At 39.5% G+C, this 23551-nt stretch overlaps 1 protein-coding gene across 3 annotated transcripts; it reads right to left on the reverse strand.

The window, feature by feature from the left end:
- Positions 1-80: 80 nt before the first annotated feature.
- On the reverse strand, positions 81-22780 carry LOC147162916 (gamma-aminobutyric acid receptor subunit rho-1-like). 3 transcript variants are annotated; one of them, XM_086094453.1, is made up of 11 exons: positions 22652-22780; positions 20703-20926; positions 15850-15900; positions 15346-15452; positions 14258-14325; positions 12380-12603; positions 11157-11239; positions 10440-10580; positions 9854-10006; positions 7349-7545; positions 81-3959 (listed from the first exon to the last, which is right to left on the reverse strand). In XM_086094453.1, the coding sequence occupies exons 2-11, from the start codon at positions 20804-20806 to the stop codon at positions 3657-3659; spliced, it is 1431 nt and encodes a 476-aa protein (XP_085950579.1). In that variant the 5' UTR covers positions 20807-20926; positions 22652-22780; the 3' UTR covers positions 81-3656. The 3 variants fall into 3 exon arrangements, with proteins under 3 accessions (XP_085950579.1, XP_085950580.1, XP_085950581.1); XM_086094454.1 differs by lacking the exons at positions 20703-20926; positions 22652-22780 and adding an exon at positions 16181-17056; XM_086094455.1 differs by lacking the exons at positions 20703-20926; positions 22652-22780 and adding an exon at positions 16003-16151.
- Between the last annotated feature and the right edge of the window lie 771 nt (positions 22781-23551).

Below are 23551 nucleotides of genomic sequence, written 5' to 3' on the forward strand. Positions count from 1 at the left end.
TCAGGTTAGACTACCTGCGCTAATACTTAGACATGGTCCCTCCCGGCGTAAAGTCTAGGCACGTTAAAGAAAACAAGATGTTAATAAAGAAGAAATAGTTATTTTAATGATTAGGTACATCAGCCAATGCTTTTTTTTTTTTTTACATTTGTAATTGATTTTTAACAAAACATTTTCCAATCACAAAGATGCAACGCGGTAGCTTCACAGCACTGATACGAAAGTCACACAAGGAAACATACATCGAGTCAAATTTCACGTGCTGATTGTCTTGAGGGGTTTTAGTGTTGTGTGACAGATTGGCAAGTGTGCAGAAAGAGGTGATGCGATGCCTCTCAATGATCTTGTTCAATTGTTGGGCAACCTGCGGCGCGTGGACCTAAATATGAGCCGCAAGACCATTTGATCGTAGCTGCCATGCAATTCTAAAAGGAAAACAGAGCAAGTGATAAGCGAGGTCTAACCACTATTTTCCGTTGCAAATTCTCAAAATCATCATTAACTCATTCACTGCCATTGACAGCTATAGACATCAAAAATTCATTTAAACTGTTTATAGTCATTTAAATTTTTTTACACTATTGGTAACAAGAGTATGAAAAACTAGAATTTTTTATTTTATTGTACATTTAGAACAGATATAAAATGTATGATTAATCGTGAGTTAGCAATTGAAGTCATGCGATTAATTACAATTAAAAAATGTAATCGCTTTAAAAAAAAGATTATTAAAAATTAGGGGCGTCGGGCAATTAAAATTTCTAATCGTAATTAATTACATGAATTCATGAGTTAACTCATGATTAATCACAAATTTTACATTTGTTCTAAATCTACAATTAAAAAAAATCTAGGTTTTCATACTCTTGCTAACAAAAGTGGAATAAAATGTTAAACTAATAGAAATAGTTCAAATTAATTGTTGACGTCTATGCCCGTCAATGGCAAGGAATGAGTTCAACTTTGATGGTTAGCTTAGCATCTGAATCTCGATTCAGGCCTTCCTGTGTGGAGTTTGTGCGTCCATCGTATGCTCCTTTCAACATTCCAATAACATGCATGTAGAATCTACATTGTCCATAGGTGTGAAATTGAATGCTAGTTTGAATGGGTGTCTATGTGTCACACAATTGACTTGACAACCAATCCAGGGTGTCCAAAATCAGCTCAGATAGACTTCAGCTCACCCGAATGAGGACATGCACAAAATGGCTGACTTACTATTTAAGTTTGATCAGCAAAATTGCTATCAGTAATGACTTTGAGAGTTGCGTTCCGGTCTCTTTATAATACATTTTCACCGGGATACATGCGGGTCAAACCTCCCCCAAAAGGGGTCAACGTCGGCAGAAAAATGAGAATAATTAAAGCTGCAACACAGTGATGAACCTTTTTTTTTGTTTTTGTTTTTTTTACTGGTGATTAAGCTTTGATGCCATACTCTGCTCACATTACACAGCGTACAATTAGAAAAGCTTTGCAATTTAGCGTGCCCAGCTAATATGTAGGATACTTGCTTGTGATTTGGGATCCTTTGGGTGAACCTCCTAGTAGGACTTTGCCCTGGAATTTGTTCAACATGGCTGCTTCAAACCAAAAGAGATGCATTTCACCATGGGTCATTCAGAATTTGTTTTTGTGTTTTTTTTACTTGCATGTCCACCAAATTTCACAAATTTATACTGATTGGTGATGCTGGTGTCATTTTTTCTCTCTTAATTTTTTAGAGTGCTCGGGACTCCCAAAAATTAGGGTGACCAGACATCCCGTTTTGAGCCCCGGGTCCCACGTCCTGGTGGATTTTGTCCACCTCATTGATTTGTTCTAATATTACGTAGGGCCCATCCCGGCATCCTGGTTTTTTTTGCCATGTGTATGTCAATCACATAATTGTCATAGCGATTTATTTGATACATTTATTTATTTTCATAGATTCTTACCTATTTACTTTCAAATTTACATTTGCACTCGCATCCGCATCTAATCGGTAGCAGGCGGTGATCGGAACTAGAGCTGCTTCTTGTGTTCGCATCTAAGAATCATGGGAAATGTAGTCCTACTATCCAGTGTGCTTTCTTAACATTTTTTCAATGTTACAATGCCTAACGTAAACGGCACAGCCAAAAAAGCTTGAATACTGTTACTTACTTGTTTAGCGCTGTTGAACTGTCAACCAAGATAGCACGATAATAATGACAGAAGATTGACTAGCGATAAAACTGGGTGAATCTATTGTATCTTTCATTTTTAACTCATTCACTGCCATTGACGGCTATTGACGTCAAAAATTAATTTGAACTATTTCTATTAGTTTTAAAAAAAATTCCACTTGTGTTAACAAGAGTATGAAAACCTAGGAAAAAAAAGATTGTACATTTAGAACGGATACAACACTTATGATTAATTGTGAGTTAACTTGAAGTCATGCGATTAATAACAATAAAAAAATGTAATCGCCTGACGCGATTTAAAAAGAAAAGAAAATATTATTTAAAAATTAGGGGCGTCAGGCGATAATTTTTTTTAAATCGTAATTAATCGCATGACTTCATTAGTTAACTCACGATTAATCACAAATTTTATATCTATTTTATGTCTCTTCAAAATGTACAATTAAAGAAATCTTGTTAACAAAAGTGAAAAAAAATGTTAAACTAATAGAAATAGTTCAAATGAATATTTGACGTCTATAACCGTCAATGGCAGTGAATGAGTTAATAATGAAAATCTGGTCACCCTACCCGAAAAACTACATTTTCACCAGAATACACAACGTGTCATTTGTGATGAAGAGGCCCTTGTGACCGTTTCCATGGCAAATTCCAGGTTGATTCTGTGCCCACTTCAAGAAGCAGAGTTTGAGCAACAACCCCCAACCCCCACCCCCGCCACCCCCTCCCCCGCTTCCTTATGTTTTATTTTCATCTAACTAACTCCGCCAGGCTTCCCGAGCAGTAAAGCAATCTGAATCGGAAATTCTCTATAACAATCCAACCTTGATGCCATGCCCCGCCCACTACGTAGCTTGTGTTAGCTCTGTTGCTACAGTAATTTAGCACCAGAGACACAACAGCAGTCGCGTTTCTCTTACGTCATTCTTGTGCCTCACACTCCAAGCGCGACCGAGTGAGTTTCAGGCCGTCATGCTGGGGATCCCGAAAATACATTTTTCACCAGCATGCACGCATTTGCGAAAAAATGTGCCGGCATGTTGAGGCCCCTCCGAATGGCGATTCATTTATCTGTAGAATAACCAAGAGCATTTCCAAGAGGTCCTTCACATCATCTGGTGCTTGGGTCCTAATAAAACATTGGAGCAACTGTGATAAAAATAGAAAGACCCCAAACATTTAACGCTTATAATATATAATAAGAAACCTATTTGTGCGGCGGTTGCATTTGTTCCTCCCTGGAGGACTTTATGAAAAAGTGCTGCTTTGGCCTGTCACAACAGACGGTACTTCAAGCGACAGCAAATGTCTTTCCGTGAATGCCGCAACATGACAGCACACACATACACACACACGCGCGCGCGCGCACAGTTTTGGAGCGGAACCAGTGCAAGTCACCAGTTGTAAAGAGGCTGCTGTTGAGAAGGCGGCGGTCCTCGTTCCCGGTGGCATTTCCACCAAATCCTCCAAGTGTCAGTTCTCTCTTTACGAGTAGATGGACCAATAGATGATGTTGAAGAGGACGTAAGCACCGGGGAAGACCACCCGTGAGTATTTGTCTATGGCGTGCGTGTCGATCCATATGTTCACGTAGCCCCTGGAGGGCTTGACCTGGCCCGTGAGCTGCGGATCGTTCAGGGCCACCTGAGCCAGAATCCGATCCTGGCGTCCGCCGTTCTCCGGCATGCTGTAGTTCCCCGTGGTGTTGACGTCCATGGCGCCGTAGCCGGTGATCTGGGGGTCGATCATCATGTCGTCCGGGTTGCCGATGCCGCACGTGCAGGGCAGCTGAGCAAGAATACGTCAAAAAAAAAGAAGAAAAAAAAGAAAAAGAAAAAAAGAAATGTTTGTTAATCTTCTCCCAAGACCGTAAAACAACTGGTGGTATTTATGGAGTGCTGGAAATCTTTCTCAGGGGTACGTGGGTGAGTTTGGCTCCATATGCCTTGGCATTTGCCAGATGAAATATTATAATATGGGTGAGCTCCAGGCCTGCATTGATTGGCCATGGCCCTGAGAGAGGCTTACACTGATGCAATTTAGAAAATAGTCGCTGCAAATTAACATCATATATTATTCATTCTGGCGTGTGCCAGTTTTGAATTCCCTTCACGTTGCTTATTGGCTGATTTATTTAACCGGCACTCTTGACTGTAATTAGTTTTAAAAACTATAGGCAGTAATATAAAGTGTTGCCATCATGAAACATTTATTGCAGCGGCATAAGAATACGATGTTCGGTGTCACGAGAAGGCAAAATAATTTACTGCCGTGCTTAATGTTGCTTTATAATTATGCCCTAGAGGTTCTGATACAAATTTATATTGTAATTATTAGGGATGGATGAGTACGCCGATTTCAGCCTTATTTCAAGGTATCGGGTACTCGTGAAGGACGCCGATACCAGCCACCGATACTTAGGGGCCGAAAACAAAAATATCGGTGCTACACTATGGACGACACATCAGTGATTCCTAATGTGTGTCAGAAAGGCAGATCTGTCATTCGGTTAATAGGAATTGTATGTATCATAAATACTAGTGGTATCAGTAATTGGTATTGGTAATGGTGATGTAGGTATTGAATTACAGGGTGAAACTGTAACAATTTTAAGTGTTTGAAGTTACATTTTAAGAAAAAGTTTCCACTAGTGTATATATTGAAAAATGGAACACACACACACATATATATATATATATATATATATATATAGAGAGAGAGAGAGAGAGAGAGAGAGAGAGAGAGACAGAGAGAGACAGAGAAAGAGAGAGAGAATAAATATATCATAAATTATTTAAAAAAAAGAAATTCTTGCGAGGTAAACCTCTTTGCATCTATCTTCTGCATTTGGCAGATGAAAACAAAATATTAACAACCATGCGGTGAACTCTCACCAATAATTGGCCGTAGCCCTGGGAGAAGCTTAAACTGATGCAATTTTTAAAATATGTATTGCAAATGAACATACCAGATTATATTATTTTTCTATTTATACTGTATATTGCCTGTACCAATTTAGAGCCGCTTTATATTACGACATATCCATCCAATCCATTTTTATGGCGCCTGTCTTTACTCGTGTCACGCGTTTGCTGGAGCCAATTTAGTTTTTGCCATTGATTAGCACGATGTATTGAAGCAATCCTCTCTCCACTTCCATCACGCCATCAAAGAGTGAGTACTGCAAAATACGGTGTATAAAACGCCCCCCAAAATCAACCTTTAAAAAAGCCCCTTTTGTATAATATGGTACCCCGATTTGTATTATCTTGTTGCATTTGCATATCCAAGTGCATATTTATATATATATATTTTTTAATGCTTTTTAACAGAGTCTCACTATACACTACAAATATATATATATATATATATATTAGAGCTGTCAAACGATTACATTTTTAATCAAATTAATCACATCTTAGAATTCTGATTAATCACGAATAAGGCTTTTTTTTAGTCAACATTTATTTTCCGCCAAATTTGAAGAGCACCGGTTATGTGTTAATTCTTTTGACATTTAATGTTATGAGGACCTCTTCAACATTTTTTGATCCACTGCACACGCTCATCTTGCTCTTTTTCTAATCAGGTAAATTACTTGCATAAATTTAAAATGGAGGAAAAAAATGACCCGATATTTATAAATAATATTCTAAATGTGATACGCAAACATTCATTAAATGCTTACATTTAATGCATGACATTATGCTTATTGCTCAAACACGACCTGTGCCACCTTAAACGTAGCCATCCGCTGTCACGCTAAAGGCTAATATATGGTCAAAATTAATAGTGTGATTAAACTGCGTTAAATCATGATTAATGCGATAATTTTTTGTGATTAATTAATCAGTTAATGCTTTAATTTTGACAGCATTAATATATATCTATATATATATATATATATATAAATATTGGAATGAAAGTGCGCCTTTTTTGGTACTTTAGGCACATGTAAACAATGTGATTTTTTTTTCTATTTTTTTTTTTTTTTTTTTTTTTTTTTTTAGAGCTCAGTATTGTTCATTCGGAAATGTCATCATCATTGCTCTTTTTTTTTTTTTTTTTTTTTTTTTTAAATATATATATATATATATATACACATATATACATACATATATACATATATACATACATACATACATACATTTTTTTTTTTGTGTGTGTGGGTGAGTATGTGTGTGTGCGTGCGTGCGTGCGTGCGTGCGTGTGTTTGTTAGCTCACCAGAAAACCTATTAGAAAAAAAAAATCTCATACCGTTCACCTAAATCGAACACCAGGAGACCCGAGGGGACCGAAGAAAACCAAGGAAGGTGAAATCCAGCACCGACCAGACACCCCCCACCAGAACTCCTCCCCAGCCCAAGAAACATCCAGACCCCAACAAATCCAAAAAACATAATTTTTTTGATTTTTTTTTCTATTAACCCCACTGTATAATACTATTATATTTTTGGGGGGGAAAAAATGTGTCTTATTCTTGTGGCAGTGGCTTTTATGGTAGCTTTTTTTAAAAATTATTTTACTTCATTTTAGTTACTTTTATCACCGTGGTTAGCTACCTTATACACATGTATGGCAGGCATAAATTACTGACTGTTCCAGCCTAGAAATTATCATTTCAATTAGTTCCCAATGGGAAAAATGTAAACATAATGTTAATCTTTCTTGCCAGTGTCAGTTCAGAACAATTTTACTTGTGATAAGTGTTTAGATTTTATTTTCACCAGTCAATGAAGCTATTTAAAATGGAAAATAGTTGTTGCGATATTAATCTGCTACATCCTACCATCTGTTTCATATCTACATTTTCTCTCCTCGTCTCGGTCTTTTGCACAAGCTGTAGTAGCAACATTTCCTCCAGGCAACAAGCACATTTGTTTATGTGTTCTGCATAGCAAAAATACTACATTGATTTCAAAGTAAAACTATTTTGTTCTTATTGGCTTTAATTAATCACCCTTTGGGAACACCGTTGTTACTCGAACCCTTCAAACCCGATGAGTCGATGGCAATACGAATGTTTTAATCTTCCTCGGGTAATTTGCTTGCTCAAGTGCAGTGTAGCAGATAATCACGGCATGAGACAAACGACTTGAAAGTGCATTTTTTTCAACATCTCGCAGGTTAACTCTGCTCCATTAACAATTTAAGCGATGAAAACAGCAGCACTCACTCTCTCCCTGAGCTTCCTCTCTTTCCTCTCCTGCACCGTGGAGAGGTAGTTAACGGCGGCGTACTCGATCACCGACAGGAAGACAAAGACGAAGCTGACCCACAGGTAAATGTCCACCGCCTTGATGTAGGACACCCGCGGCATGGACGCGTTGACCCCGGTGATGATGGTGGACATGGTGAGCACAGTGGTGATGCCTGCCATGAGAAACACACACACACACACACACACACACACACACACACACACACACACACACACACACACACACACACACACACACACACACACACACACACACACACAAATACCTCAGCTGGTTACAAGCCCATGCTATTAAATCAAACACAGAAATAGAAAACAATACTGAACGGCGTGAAACGCAATTATTTGCGTTATGCTCCACAACAAGGTCAGACAGGAAGTGAGGATGTAGGACACAGCCTGCCTGCAGCTGTCCTCCGTGGTGGGCCTCCAGCTTTAGATTGTCACATTAGGACATAAACAGCTTTTTATTTGTGAGGCTGAAGGAGAAAAACGTGCATTTCATATCAGGAAGCATGTTTTCATTTGAGACATGAATAAGAAGTGTTATTAAGATTACAGACGGGCCTAATAGTCGATTAATTGATTGTGAATCATTTGATTGTTGGATGATAATGTCTTGAAGAAAGTGAGACAGAGTTTTATGTCTAAAGAAAACCGACATGACAAGACCTCTGGCAACTTCCTCCACTCCTCCTTTGGCCAGCATTATTCTGCTTAATAGGAGGGTGCCATAGCAACAGGAGTCCAGATCATTTAAATTCTTCCATCTCATTAAAAATAATAGTGTATAGTCAAATAACCTAAAGGTCAAATTTGACCTAAATTTTGTGTAAAAAAATAATAAAGGATTTAATCCGCGATAACACTCGGCCAAAAAAAAAAGCCATAAAAAGCAGCAAATGATATTCACACCGTACCTGAATGTTAAATGTTCTGTTAAAGCATACATATAGTTAAGAATGGGCACAATAATTGACGAATAGATTGCAGTTGTCGAGTCAGTTGTACATGACAACAGCTTGCCATTCATTTTATTTGGATCGTTATTTAGGTACACAGAGTTAAAATTGTGCAGTGGCTAACAAAAACATGAAGTATACTTTTTAAGTATGAAATCTCTGCCTGTTTTTGAGGAAAATGTGGGCTTTTACGCTACTGTATTTGATGTTAGTCATTATGGTGGAGAGCTAAGTATTTTTGTTTTAGAACTGGTAGTTTGTTTGGTGTAAAAAGTTTGAGTGTCTGTCCTAGTGGAAACATAGGGGTTAAGGTTAGCTATGGGTTATTTTCTAACCTTTAGCTAACCTCATTTGGGACGAAATAACCAAAACCTGTATCTTAACTAAACAACAAATGTGTCCTCTTTTGGGAGGACAGACCATTTTCTTACGTCTTGTTCGGGCGTCCGGGGTTTTTATAAATTTAGGAAAATGTCCGGTGACTAATAGGAGGTGAAGTAAACTGTGCGATTGGTTCCACAATTTCAAGGCCGGGGCAAGCGTCGTCTTTTTTTTGGAAATAGGAATATGGTCACCCTAACTAAACATAACCCTAAACCTCCTCAAACTGTTTTTTTACACCAGCCACCATCAAGGGTTAGGTTTAGCTAACCCTATTAGGCTGTTAGCTAACACTTACCCTTATGTTAGCTAACACTAATAACCTTATCCCTTATGTTTCTTCTAGGACAGTGGTTCTCAAACTTTTTACACCACCATCGGGGTTAGGGGTTAGCTCACCCTAAACCCTAATGTTTCCTCTAGCTTCTCAAACTTTTTACACCACGTAGGCTACTATTCAGATGGGTAGGTGTTAGCTAAGTAGCTAGCCCAGATTATTTAGGGGTTAGCTAAAACCGGAACAAATTCGAATCTTGGATCTTTGACACTTATTCCAAGCATCCAGCAGTTTCAAACCTTGTAAAAAGCAACATTAAAATGCAATAATTTTCACAATAGGCTACCCTAAAAATATGACTTTAACATATATGGGTAAACTATTTTGCTTTATGACAGAATTGGCTATATTTCAGGAATTGAGAGTAATGTAAGTAGTCTAATAGCATTGCATTTTTTTTTCTCATGCCACTGAAAGAATCTCACAGCACTTGGATAATCAAATTACCTTGGCCTATTTGGTTTGATATCTGCAGTTTGCTATGATGCAGATTGATGTTCTGTATCTACCACCATGAAAGTCATGCATTCCTTTCTTTCTTCTGCATTTCCCCTTGGTAAGAGCATCTCGTGCCAATTTGTAAGGGAATTGCAATCAGTTCCTATTACACCGTTAATGTGTTAATTAAATCAGAATGAGCAGCACCAATTTTCAGGGAAGAAGTCCTTTTGTGCGAAAAACCAGGCCGCCGACTAGCCCCGTAGGCGGTGTTTTCTTTGAAAGTCCTTCTTTGTGAACATTGAGCTGCATTACTAAAAAATCTGGAAGGGGGGGGCCTACCTAAGGGGACTCTGGCGGGGACGGCCCTGCGGTCAATCCAGAAGGACACCCAAGACAACATGACCATGAGCGTTGCGGGGAAGTAGGTCTGCAGCAGGAAGAAGAAGATGTGGCGCCGCAGGGTAAAGTGGATGTACAAGCGGTTGTACCAGCCTAGGAAGGACAAACACGCACAAATACACACACATTGATGTGTACAAGCAGTTGATAGGACGTGAAACCACTTGAAGGAAAGGTTCATGCTATTTCTGGCAAGGGAAGATAGCGCGCAAAATCCTTTTAACACTTCAGAGGCTCTTGTGAGAAGGGGAGTGATGGGCGCTGGGAAAACTGCTGCAGGGCCTTCAAAGTGCCGCACAAGTTGTTCGAAGTCATTTGATTCACTGGATGTTGGCGTGAAATTTAAACAGTAGCGTAGTTGGCGCGGTTTTGGTCTAGCTTGCATTTGCTTCCGAGCTTCTCCCACACTGGGGATCAGTGCGGGAGAAGCTTGAGAGAGAACCTCCGAAAGCTAAACGGCTTGAATTGGAATTCTCACGTGGACGCTCACGTTTTGGCTCAAAACACACTGGGAGGAGGAGATTACCTGTGCTGCTGTAGAAAGCCAGCTTGGTGGTGGTGTGAAATTTCTGGATGAGGAACTGGGAAAGGGATATTCTGTCGTCCGTGTTCAGGGATTCGTTGCCCTTCTTCCAGTAAAGCATCAGGTCGTCGTCGGTGTACGCGTCTGTGGGAAGCAGGAACACGCCAAACCGTGACAAAAGCTGCCTCCGCCTTGGAAGACATTACATCGAAGTAACTGACAAAGCCATCAAAACTTCAACAAAGTGGTTCAAAGGTCGCTTTTCAAACGCTCCGGAACTGCAATGATTACTAATCTCAGCAGAGGAAACTGCTCGGCTTTTATTTGAGGTGTTTGGAGTCCTATATTTGTACACAGTTTTCGAAATGTATTATAAATGTGTAGTGCAACTGGAGTTGCGCCACAGCCATCAGCAGCAGTAGTAAAGTCATAATTACAGAACATGTTTCTATTAAAAACCATTAAGAGCATAACTATAAAACAATCAAATGAAAAAGAGTCAATAAAGCGCCTTATTGTGCCACATCCGAATTAGTGCAAATTAGTCGTACAGTAAGGACCGCCTACACATTACTAAGGTATTATGATTATATTATTATACTATATGCCACAGAAGATAAAAATGATTTTTTTATTATTATTATTATTTCTTCTCATGTGCACATAGCTCTCGGGAGGCTGTTGTCAAGATGTGAAAGATGCGATGATGACTCCACTCACAGCTTTCGATCTCCAGAGAACACGTCTGGGTATCCAGAGGGAAGCGGCTGAGGTCCATGTTGCACATGGCGGTGACCGTGACCCTAATTTATGAGACAAATCCCAAAAACTGTTAGGATTCCTTCATTGAATTTCTTATGAATGATGTTATATTGTCCTTTGATGAAATGAACAATATCTCATTAATGTCTTGTACTGTGATTACAGTTATTATATGTTATAAAATGTCACATCCCAGCTGCCCTTCTCTTACAGTAGCAACCTTCAAGTTTTGTTTACATGCTGGAGTTTGTATGAATGGTTAAATTTTATCCCTGCTGTGTTTCAGGGAACAGCCCCCCCCACCCCCCACCCCCCCATTCTTTCACTTTCACAGAAAAACAGCACATGTATAATTCAATATGTTTGTCTCGGAAATTGCAAACAGGACAGAGAGATAAAACAGTTTCCTGAGGAAAATCGGCTCTCTTTAGACCACCTAAAACTACACTGCCTCATCCTGACGGGTTTTTAATACATCTAAATGTTGCTAAAATGCCTCAATATGATGCCACGCAAATTACAACCAAAAACAATAAATGCCTAGAAACTTCTGGACTCAGACAAAAAAAAGCTACAATAAAATGATTCCCATTTGCTGTGTAGGGATGTAACGATATTCAAACATCACGATACGATATTATCATGATATGAAGGCCACTAAACGATAATTATCACGATATTGTGGGGAGGTTGGCGATACAAAAAAGGTCACAATATTGTACAAAAAAAAAGGAATACAGAAAAAAACTGAATATTGTGCTTCTGTACATTACAACATTGCATATAAACAACCTACAATCTCTAATAACACTGAATATTGAGGCACTTCATAAAATAATATGATATACTGTCACTAGAAAATACCTGAAAACATTTAAAAAGAGGCATATTGAGTTCCTCCACATATTGACTCGGTTCACAAGCATATTATGTTGCCCTTCATCTGACCATTAATGTGGATTTTAAACATAGCGAGGCCAAAACATGCCTTGTGAAAATTAAACTGTATTAAAAAACTAACCACCAGAGGGTGCTATAACTGCACAAATGGAAATCAACCTGACTTTTTTTTAACAGATGTGATGCTTTTAATATCGTGACATGACAAAGACAATATATATTGTGGCAGTTTTAATATCACGTTATTGCCGTTATCGTTACATCGCTACTGCTGTGTTTACCTGAGGCTGTACAGGACGTTGCCATCAGGATAAACCCTCAGCATGACATTGTCGGTGGTGGTGTCATGGATGAAAGAGCGCTTAGAGTGCACAAAGAACATGTCCGGGACCCAAATCTTCTTCACCAGGCGACTGTCAAAGGTCATGCTCTGGTTGTTGGTGCTGGGGAATGACAGTCTCTCGTCCTTCCAGTAGTGACGCAGGTACAGTGTCATGGTGAAGTCCTATGGGGAAAAAAACACACTTTTTAGGTATCTCTGCATTCTGTATCTATAATGAGATCCAATATGAGAGTTTTAACAGAATAAGCTAATCAAGTTCAGTTTTTACAGATACTGTCAGAGATTTTGTGACGTACGAATTTAAGTTGTCTGGGACTTTATACCCCTGGTGCGGTCACCCATGGCAACAGATCCTAAGGGACCAGACAAAGCACGATTCAAAGACCCCTTATGATGGATACAAACCCTGGACTTAGTTTTCCCTTGGTTTACCCGGTGGCAAGTCCCCAGAACTGGATAAAACCCACCTAGAGTTTAAAAGATCTGGATATTGCTAGGCTGTCCTGGTTGGCATACCTCTACAACATCGCATGGACATCGGGGACAGAGCCTCTGGATTTGAAGACCAGGGTGGTGGTCCCTCTTTTAAGACAGGGAACTGGAGGGATCACACTCCTCAGTCTCCCTGAAAAGGTATTTTTCGGGGTGCTGGAGAGGAGGGTCCGAAGTCAAATCTCAGATTCAGGAGGATCAGTGTGGTTTTCGTCCTAGCTATGGAACAATGGAACAACTCTACACCCTCGGCAAGGTCCTTGAGTTTGCCCAAGCAGTCTATATGTATTTTGTGGACTTGGAAGGGAGTCCTGTGGGAACTGCTTTGGTAGTAAGGCGTACCGAACCCTCTGATATGGGCTGTTCGGTCCTTGTACAACCAATGTCACAGTTTGATTCCGCATTTGCAGCAGTAGATCAGATTTGTTTCCAATGAAGGACTCCACCAAGGCTGCCATTTGTCACCATGTTATGTTCAACCAAGGTGTTCGAAGTGGTCCGGTTTGGTGGGCTCAGTATTCTATCACTGCTTTTTGCAGATGATGTGGAACTGTTGGCCTTATCAAGCCACAATCTTCAACCCTCACTGGAGCTGTTTGCAGCCAATTGTGAAGCCATTGAGAGGAAAATCAACACCAACAAATCTGAGACCATGGTCCTCAGTTGGAAAAGGGTGGATTTCCCTCCCCAGGTCGGGGATGACATCCTGCCCCAGGTGGAGGAGTCTTGGGGTCTTCATGAGCGAGGGAAGACTGGAACAGGAGATCGGTGAAGTGTCAGTAGTGAGGCAGAGCCAATATAGATCTGTCGTTGTGAAGAAGGAGCCGTGCCAAAAGGAAAAGCTCTCAATTTCCCTGTCGATCTACGTTCCTACCCTCACCTATGGCCAAGAGCTGTGGGTCATGACTGAAAGAACAAGATCCTGGATACGAGAGGCCGAAAGGAGTTTCCTCGGCAGGGTGTCCGGGATCTTCTTTAGAGATAGAGTGAGAAGCTCTATCAACCAGGAGGAACTCAGAATCCCACCGCTGCTCCTCTGTGTCAATAGGAGCAAGATGAGGTGGCTCAGGCATCCGGTTATGATACCTCTTGGACGCCTCCCTGGTGAGGGGTTATTGCACGTTCCACCGGGAGGAGACCCTGGGGACGACCCGGGACACAATGGACAGACTTATGTCTCCCAACTGGCCTGGGAACGGAAGAGCTGGACGAAGTGGCTGGGGGAAGTAGGTCTGGGCTTCTACGGTAAAGCTGCCACAACCGACCTCAAATAGGCGGAAGAAAAAGTATGGATGAAGATGAATATTATGCTTTCTTTGCTCACCATATCCACTTCAGAGATGGTATCCAAACTTTCCACCTGAACATCTACTCCAACTGGAATGGGAGGACCTAAAAAAAAACATGATAGTGACACAGTGATGCCAAGTTTACAGAACGCATTCACTGTCATGCAGCTGCAAACGCCACTCATAAAAACATATTTAGTGTAATATGTTCAAACCCGCAAAACAGTATGGCTGGGATTCTGGAGTCCATGTGACCTACTTCTGCTTTGCGACTCCAACGCATCATCCTGCGATAAGTGCGCGAACACAATTAGGTCGCAATAATGGATCAAAGTTGATGCAGCAGCAGGATGAAATCCAGCTTGCACTTTCAGAGGACATGCAGTTGAAAATATTTCTTTGGTCAAGCTCCTATGATATGACTCACAATTGCTCTCATCGGCATCAATAAAAGTGGCAGTTTATGTTTAATACATAGAGTTCAAAATAGGGTTTAATTACAGAGAGCTGCATCAAAAACGTATTTACAGAGATGCTGTGTTTGGATTGAAAATCAAAGAGGTATACTTTTAACAACGGAGAACGAGGATTACGGGTTCAAGTCCGAGCTCTACTGTTCTTGGTCTTGGTTTTTGTCAAATAAATTTTCCCCCCAAAATGTGACTACTCCAAATGGACTCATGTATGGGTTTTTTTCTTCTTCATAATGCATTTTTTGACTGGGGCGACTTATAGTCTGAAAAATACCGTATATAACTTATATATTCTGGTGTCAATAAAAAAAAAATTCAAAATATTTAATGAAGAATTTTCTTCTGTTGGATCTCATTACGAGCTGAGTAGTGAGTGTGTATTCACACAAGCTTGTGTGTGTTTATTACCCAACAATATACGAGTCAACAATTCTTCGATTTCCTCTTATACGGTACAGAATGATGGTAGGCGCGATATAAAAAAAAGCTCAACAATGACTGCCAGAGCACAACTCGCTTTGAAAACCCAAGACCACGGGAGCTCAATTTGGCCCGACTAAGTGACAGCACAGCACCCATATGGCTGCAAGCAAGGTCCTTTTGTGCACAACCCAAACATAAAAGCCATTTATACACAACTCTTGGCTGACCTCCAAACGCTGGCCTCATAGTGAAATCGTGGTCGTCTATTCTGAGAAGCTGCTCCGATTTAGTCATCAGAGATTTTGTCATGTCAGGGCTTCTCTTGAAGATTGGGCTGCGGAAATAAAGACAATTTAAGTAGATATGGGCCATTTGACTACATTTCCTCGATTCGCTGTGAAGGAAATCAATTAATGGATTGCTTGTTATGTGCGTGCTATTACTTTTAATGTGATGAGATCATTTCTAAATGCTCTGAATTTCTGTTTCAACCCCAGTGAAATGAGCAGAATAATCTTATGCCACAGTTGAAGACTGCATGGATGTAGTGTTCTTATTTAAAGCGCAAACGGACCAACTAGCAGCAGTCAGTTGATGGAATAATTATTCCTATTGCTGTGGAATGTAATCGAATTTCAGTGTTTGCAATTAGCACCATAAAAAGAAGAATTAAAGAAAAATAAAATGCCTCATTACAAAACCAAAACAACAAAGTACAGCAATTAACTCACCTTCCTGTTTTATGACCCGAACCCCCATCCATTCTTGTTTCCCTTCGGGACCTGATTATTGACAAACATAGAAAACAGGTGTATCTTGATTTTTTTGGGTGAAAAAAGTTTTGAAACTATTTGCCTTGGTCTCACTTTTTGTATTACACAAACCTGACATTTCAACAAGGGTGTCTAGACTTCTTATATCCACTATATACTTGTACTTTAAACAACGCATAGGGTCTTAAGAGCACACATTTTCTACCATTCTTCTGCCTCTATCTTCTGTAAGAGGCTGCAGTACGTGTTGATTGCATCACACACACTCCAATCCCAGCATCAATCACACCTAGGCCAAAAGGACATCATCTCCTCACGGCTTCCAAGCCGTCTCTTCCCTGATGTCACCCTTCCAGAGGCGTGCCTTCATTACGTTCGTGGCTTAGCCGGCTTTCGTCAGACCGCATGCGGCACGAGAGCGAGAGCGAAACTGTGAATTCCAAACCCTCTAAAATGGATTAATGGAGTAGAGCATGTTGTGACAGACAGAGACAAATCCTTCTGACGAGCACAGGCGAACATAAAGACGACGGCACAGAAGCAGAAGCAAAGAAAGAAAACGAGAAGGGAGGGAGGGGGGAAAAGCAAATAAGGGCAAATCATGGGTGCTGGCTGCACCCATGGCCGATGGGTGCTACTCGTCTGCTTGCATCCAGCAGCTGGTTCCTAATCCTCTTGGCAGAAATGACGCTCCAATCCCCTCTCGGACTGTCATCAGAACACAGCCGACTGGCTGTCTGCACTCCGCTTTACCTCGCGGCACTTTCTCCTGCGCCGGGCAGCCACGGGAGAGCCCCAAATTGTAAGCCTACTCAATCAATCTACAAGAGCCCCCATGTTGTCAAATGTAATCACACAAGTGAACGTCAGGGACACACAGCAGGAGCAGCGTGTTTGTGTAACTTCCCACTTGAGATGGAGCGTTCAGCGATGAGAAATGAGAGATGATTCCCACCACAGGGAGGATTGTGTACTCTGCACAAAATGGAACATCAAAAGTGGAAAATGTCCATAAGTGACTCTTTGTTTTGTTTTTAGGAAAAATAGTTGAAAATCTTAAGCGACTTAGTAGAAAGTGTGTCACATTTGTGAGAAAGGATTATGCAATTTATAGAGGCAATGGCTAACGCTATGTAAAAAAAAGCTACACTCATGCCATGTGCGTTTTTCTTGTAAATCTTTACCAGCAAAAACCCTTCTTGTTTTTTATGTTTTATAGTTTGAGGAGTCTAGAAATCCCAAAATAAAATAGGATACTACTACTATAGCTAATAATAATAATAATAATAATAATAATAATAATAATAATAATAATAATAATAATAATAATAATAATAATAATAATAATAATATGGCTGGCAACCAGTTCAGGGTGTACCCCGCCCACTGCCCGAAGCCAGCTGGGATAGGCTCCAGCGCCCCCGCGACCCTTGTGAGGACAAGTGATTAACAAAATGGATGGATGGATGGATAATAATAACAATAATAATAATAATAATATTAATAATACACTGTATATAGTGTCAAAGTCACGGTTCTGTGTGACATGTTGCTTTTGACAAAAGTGTGTTTTCTTGGTCAGAAACTGGAGCTTTGTTGAAACCAAACAGAAAAGAAGCAGACTCCACTATTTCACTCAAATCAAATGCAAAAAAAATAAAACAAACATAACTTGAACAACTCATAAGTTGGGGCACTCATAAGTCAAGGTACTAAGAAAGCTCTTCCGGGCATAAGAAAGCAGTCAGCAGACTTCACCATAATTCCTAATCAATAAGGATAACAAGTTGTAATAACACTTATAATTATTATTATTATCATCATCATCATGGAAAAGAAAATATGTCAATAATGTATGCAAAAGTGTAAGTAATAGTATACTATATATATTATTAATAATTTGTGTATTTGCCTCTAGTTAGTACATTAGTTGTCGATTAGTCTATTAACTGTCAAATCTAACAGTATACTATGTGATTTAATAGTATACTATACATATGGTTAGTGTACTACTGCTTTTAATATATTGTGCATTGTATATAAAATTATATTGCACATTATAGAAATAGTACATGAAATTGACAAAGAATATTTGATACATCGATCATGTAACGGAGATTAAAGGTGTAACTGCGTAATTCTTTACTAATGATAGTGTTGACTACTTTTGAGTTACTTTCACTGACGCCTTGTTTCTGTTTGTATGATTGTCTTGTCTTTTTTGGGGGGGGGGGGGGGGCCTCACAAGTGTACTTATATTAACAGTATGTTGTTGTGTTTTTATTATTATTTCATACAGTTTTGAAATAAACAAAAAAAAAAGACATGTTAGTTGATTAGTATGGATTGCTTTGCTTGGTAAATGTCTTGAATTTCTCTTAAGGCATCATAAGTATATTTTTTGTTAATTAAAAAAAAGTGACATTTCTGCAATCATTTTAGATTTGGAAAATCCTGCTTTTCCACATGGATCTTTATTTTTGATTTTGGATTTTTGACTATGTCTAGTTGAGCCTGAACCTGCTTGTAACCAACTATACCATTTATTTGCGCGTCATTCATCAATCCATCATCCATCATAGCTAAAGCAACAATAATTCCACATCCATAATAACAAAAGAAACACGGAATCTCCCCAGCAAAGTCATCTTTTTTTAGCCTTTACGTAAAGAGAGCTCCCCCTCCCAGGCACATGCAGTAATCTGATAGTTCAGCACGCCATCATAGTTACGGTGCGGGTGGGTTCAAACATTACTTAAAACATTGCTGATACTCTTAATAAAGGCTCTGTCGTGACCCAGGAAGAAATTGATTCCCATTCCATTATTTCCTATTTAATTTTCACTACAAAAAAAGGGTTGACCAGCTGACCGAAAAAGAGAAAGGAGAAAACGTATGACTCAAAATTTGAGAAGAAAACGACACAGGCGCCTGCGGGGATTACCACTTTCAATCACGTTTGCGTCCATGACCGTGCTCCTCTTTCCTACTCGACAACCACCAATCAGCCGTGAGATGATTAGCGACAAAATGGTGCACACTGGCAGCCCGAATGACCTGAGGCTCGTTCATTCCGGCTGATGATGCCTAGCCGTTTAATGTCTCCACTGATCTCTGAAACAACATCTGGACAAATGATAGTGTATCTAAAGGCAGCAGGATTATATGATATGACGGGCTTTGCTGTCGATAGACTTGTGACTTTTGTGAGGGTCTTATCATCCTCAACAGAAACCAATCAGAAGTTCATTGCGCAGGCTACGAGCGAAACAAAAATGTATTTAAAGTGGAAGTCAGCCCTAAAATTTTCTTTACAATAGGTTGTATGCGTCCCTACTAGTGTAAACATGCATTTTGATTAATATATTGTTTGTGGAATATGAGTTAAGCAGCAAAATCCACCTGTTTTTATCCAGCTCAGGGGGGCGGCCATTTTGTCACTTGCTGTCAAACTGACAATAAAATCACAGTTGCTCAGGTAACAACCAATCATGGCTCAGCTTCAGAAAACAGATGAGCCGTGATTGGTTTATACCTGAGCAACTGTGATGCCATTTTCAGTCAACAGCACATGGCAAAATGGCTGCCCCCTAAAATGGGGGGGAACTGTAGATTTTGCTGCCTAGTTCATATTCCACAAACAAAATATTAATCAGAATGCTGTTTTTAGACTAGTGGGTCTGCATTTTTTTTTTTTTTGATTTCAATTTTAATGAGCAAGTGATGGTAAAAGTGAAAACATGAGAACTTGTGTCTGCAAAATTGAGATAATTTGTTTTTGTTTCAACCATGAAAACAGTCCAGTGCTACATTTATAGCAACTATTTTAATTTCTGATGAGACTGCCAATTATTTTTTAATGAGGTCATAAATTATTGATAGAAAAAAAAAAGAATCCTTAATCTATATCCCCGCTCAAAAACAAATGTCTTCATCAACCTGATGGATGCATAATTACATTTTGGCAACAATTCAATCCATGTGTTAGTCTGGTTCAGGGGTCAGAAACGTTTTTCCAGTTGGGGGGCATTCTAGCTTAGTCTTCTGAAAGCCATACTAAATTCCTGAGAAAAAAAAGTGATGCAATTTTTTTTTTTTAATGCTTCTCATCCTAAATTATGAGCATTTGTTGTTTTCTTTTAACACTTCCTCTGAGGATTGTTATTATTATTATTATTATTATTATTATTTTGCAGGTGGACTTATGTGGTCAATGAGCACAGTTTCCCCACCTCTGTTTGCTTTTGCAGCTACTCTAATTAATTAATCACGACGTATTCTCAGTGTACGCTCTGCTATTGGCTGCCGACCAGTCCGGGATGTAACCCGCCTTTTGCCCAACGTCATTTGGAAAGGCTCCAGCTCCCCCTGCGACCCTAATGAGGACACACACGTACTAAAAACAACGGATGGATGGATGGGCTGGTTGATTGATTTTGGGATCAATATATTTGCGACTGGCTTTCCCCATCATTTAATAGTCTAAATGCTTGCAAAGTTCTAATAGCATAAATGGTCGACACCGGGTGAGGAAATGTTGTCTTGCTTGCCTGCGGCGATTGTGGGGCAAAACAATTCGTCAGTGGTTCATAAATAGATGTAGGGATTTAGGTCTCCCTTGCTCTCCAATCTGCTGTATGGAAAGAGAAAAAAATCCCAAACGGGAGGGGCGAGGTAGCACACAGGTGACACAGGAAACGCCGGCCCACATCCTGTCAATCTAACCTGATGAACTCCTTTCCAAGTACATGCAGCAAAAGCGACCGAAGCAACAAGCGCGCACCTTCATTGCTTTTTTGTTTTTTTTGTACCTGCTTTGTTTAAAGGTCTCCAGCTTGTGACCCCGCCACCGAGCCGTCTTCCCGGCGGCTCCCGCCAGGCAGATGAAGAACACAAGCACAGTATCCACCCGCATGGCTCACATTCCCCGGAGGATGGACCTCTCTCTCTCTCTCGCTCCCGTCAGTCAGAACGCGCTCCTCTCTTGGGCTCCAACTACTTCCTCAGGCATTCCCTCAGTCAGCGTCTTGAGCGCCTACGTTTAAAAATAAATAAAAAATAAAATAAAAAGCAGAAAGCAAAGCTGTACTGGTTTATTCTACGACCCGGGTGGAAAACATCCTACGTCCTCCGGTGCTTAATCTCCACAGTGGGAAAAGCAATTTTGACTAAACCCATAAATCCTTGAGCGTCAGATGGTGCAGATTTGATCCCTGCAGCGAGCGGCGGATGTGCCTGCCTCTCTGCTGCACTCACTGATGTGTGCTCTCTACTCTACTTTGCACCGCCCAGAAAGACCAATTCCCACAATGATGCGGTGTGCTCATGTGTAAGGTCAATGCTTTGGAGAAGCAGACTCACAAAGGTTGGCACGGTGGAGGGTTGGTCTGAGTTGGATGTGAAAGGCGGTTTAACTCCTTGTGAGCCTGTCATGACATCCATTTTCTACACCATTTAAAGTATATCTCTATGAGATTATAGAATATAAACTGGTGGGGGTTTTTAGTACCTTCAACAAGGTTTTAAGAACCACTGATGTTTTTCGGAACGTTGAAATGCTCGGAATGGATCGAGAAAATCCCCGCAAGCATGGAGAAAACATACAAACTTGATACAAGAAGACCGAAGCCTGCAGATTCGAAACCCCCAGCCTCAGAAATGAGGCGAATAGGCTGCCCCATGACAGAAATGTTGGGTCAAAAAAATAACTGCAGCTGGGTGCCGTGTTAGATTAATGTCATAATTTCAAAGGTGCAAGTCAAAGCAAACAGTATTCAGGCCCCATTAAAAATAAAATTAGGGAAAAGGCCGTAAAGATACACGTTTCAATGAAAAAGAAAAGGTCTTAATATTATGTGAATAAAGTAATTATATTGTGAGGTAAAGTTATAATATTAGGATTACCGGTAAATTGCATTTTTTATTTATTTTTTTCGAAATTGTGAAATTTCAAGGAACTTCTTCTTCTTTTTTCTTTTTTTTAAGGAAAACACCTAATGTTACAATATACTGTTGTGGGGAAAATTGTGTTGCAAGACTGAAATGTTTAAAAAAAAAAGTGTGCTTGTTTTTGCTCAAAACAACATTAGGCAAAACAGGCAATTGCCCCCAAACGTCTCATAAAAACTGATTCATAAAGTTTTACTTTATTTAAATTAATTAGTGATTTAGTTGTGTGTCACATATTTATACATCTCAAGTCCTGTGAGGTTAGGATGTTTTGTTAAACATAAAAAAATAGGCATCTACAAATGCAAGTTAAAACAAAAGCCATCTCAACAACATGTCGCTGGCTTCTCTGGGCCTGACCTCATCTGAAATGGACTTGCGCAATGTAGAAAAGTGTGCTGTCCACATTTTAAATTGTTTTGGGAAATTGTCTGCTCTGGGCCAAAGAAGAAAAGGACCTTCCGGGGTGAAATGTTAAAAAGAAAATCGAAAACCAGCATCTGCCATGATTGGTCATTACCTGAGCCTTGAACAACTTTGATGTGATTTTCAGTCAAAAGCAAGAGGCAAAATGGCTGCCCTGTGTGATGTATAAAAATGGGTGCAATTTGCTGCTAAATTCATATTCCACAAATGCAATATTAATCACAATCCTGTGTTTAGACTAGTGGGGCTGCATACAACCTATTCTTGTAAAGAACTTTTTGGGGTCAACTTCCTCTTTGAATTATTAAAGCAGTCAAAATGGTCAACTATAATAAATGTTGACTAATGTTCTTAAAATAAATTTATGGTTACGAGATCAACTTACCCAGGTATACATCCGGAAAGACCAATTGCAAGGGGTCCCACGTTGCCACCCCAGCTTTTATTTATTTATTCTTAACACACAGACGGTCGGATTAGAAGATCGCGGATTTGGGTTAGCTCCATGGCTGACCTGACAATTGGTGAAAGTAACACAGTGTTAAGTTTTGTTTGTGCAGCTGACTCTTTGCAACAGCATTAATGTGACAGCATTGCCCTCGGGCTAATCACAATTCAAATACGATTAAAATATTGTTCCCTACCACTAAGTGTTGGGGTATTGTTTGTGATTCTCCTCTTATGTTTTAGATTTATAACAGAGATAGGTAGGTAGGTAAAGGTAAATATAGGTAAACCTTTAAAAGAAAAGGGACAATGAAGGCAAGACGCTACAGAGTCCTGTAATGTCTATTGCATTAATTTAGCTTTTTTTTTTTTTTACTTAAAATTGGTTATTTAAATATTTCTATTCATTTTTTACAAGTAATTGCTTAGTAATTATTATAATATACAGTAGTCTAATTATAAATAATACAAATTCAAAATAAGAATGAATTACTATATCCATTAAAATATTTTACATATTTTACATGAATTATGTAAAAAAATATGAAAATATTTATAAATACTCAAATTGAACATATTTATTTCCTGAAATGATCGCTTAGTTATTGCTTAATGTAAATAAAATAATTATGAATAATACAAATATTTAAGCCACTCACTGTGACAACACCTTATGGGACACGCTAAAAGTCACTTTTTTTAGAGAGCGAGAGAGAGAGAGGGAGAGAGAGTTAATTATATTATTACAATAAAAAAAATTACTTACTGCACGTTTTAATATTGTCTTTTACTTTATGTAAAAACGACCCATCTGTCCATTAAAAACAAACAAACAATT

Source organism: Leptonotus elevatus, chromosome 14 (genome assembly GCF_054856555.1).
Source record: "Leptonotus elevatus isolate MCC_2025b chromosome 14, RoL_Lele_1.0, whole genome shotgun sequence".
Classification (NCBI taxonomy): Eukaryota; Metazoa; Chordata; class Actinopteri; order Syngnathiformes; family Syngnathidae; genus Leptonotus; species Leptonotus elevatus.

What these genes read in the sequence shown, in the direction of transcription:
- LOC147162916 (XM_086094453.1), bottom strand. Translation starts at nt 20,806, where the DNA reads ATGCGGGTGGATACTGTGCTTGTGTTCTTCATCTGCCTGGCGGGAGCC. An exon ending in TATGAGGCCAGCGTTTGGAG is followed by an intron (nt 14,326 to 15,345) that starts GTCAGCCAAGAG and finishes GTTTTTTTTTAG; the next exon opens with GTCCTCCCATTCCAGTTGGA. An exon ending in AACGTCCTGTACAGCCTCAG is followed by an intron (nt 11,240 to 12,379) that starts GTAAACACAGCA and finishes CTCATAAATTAG; the next exon opens with GGTCACGGTCACCGCCATGT.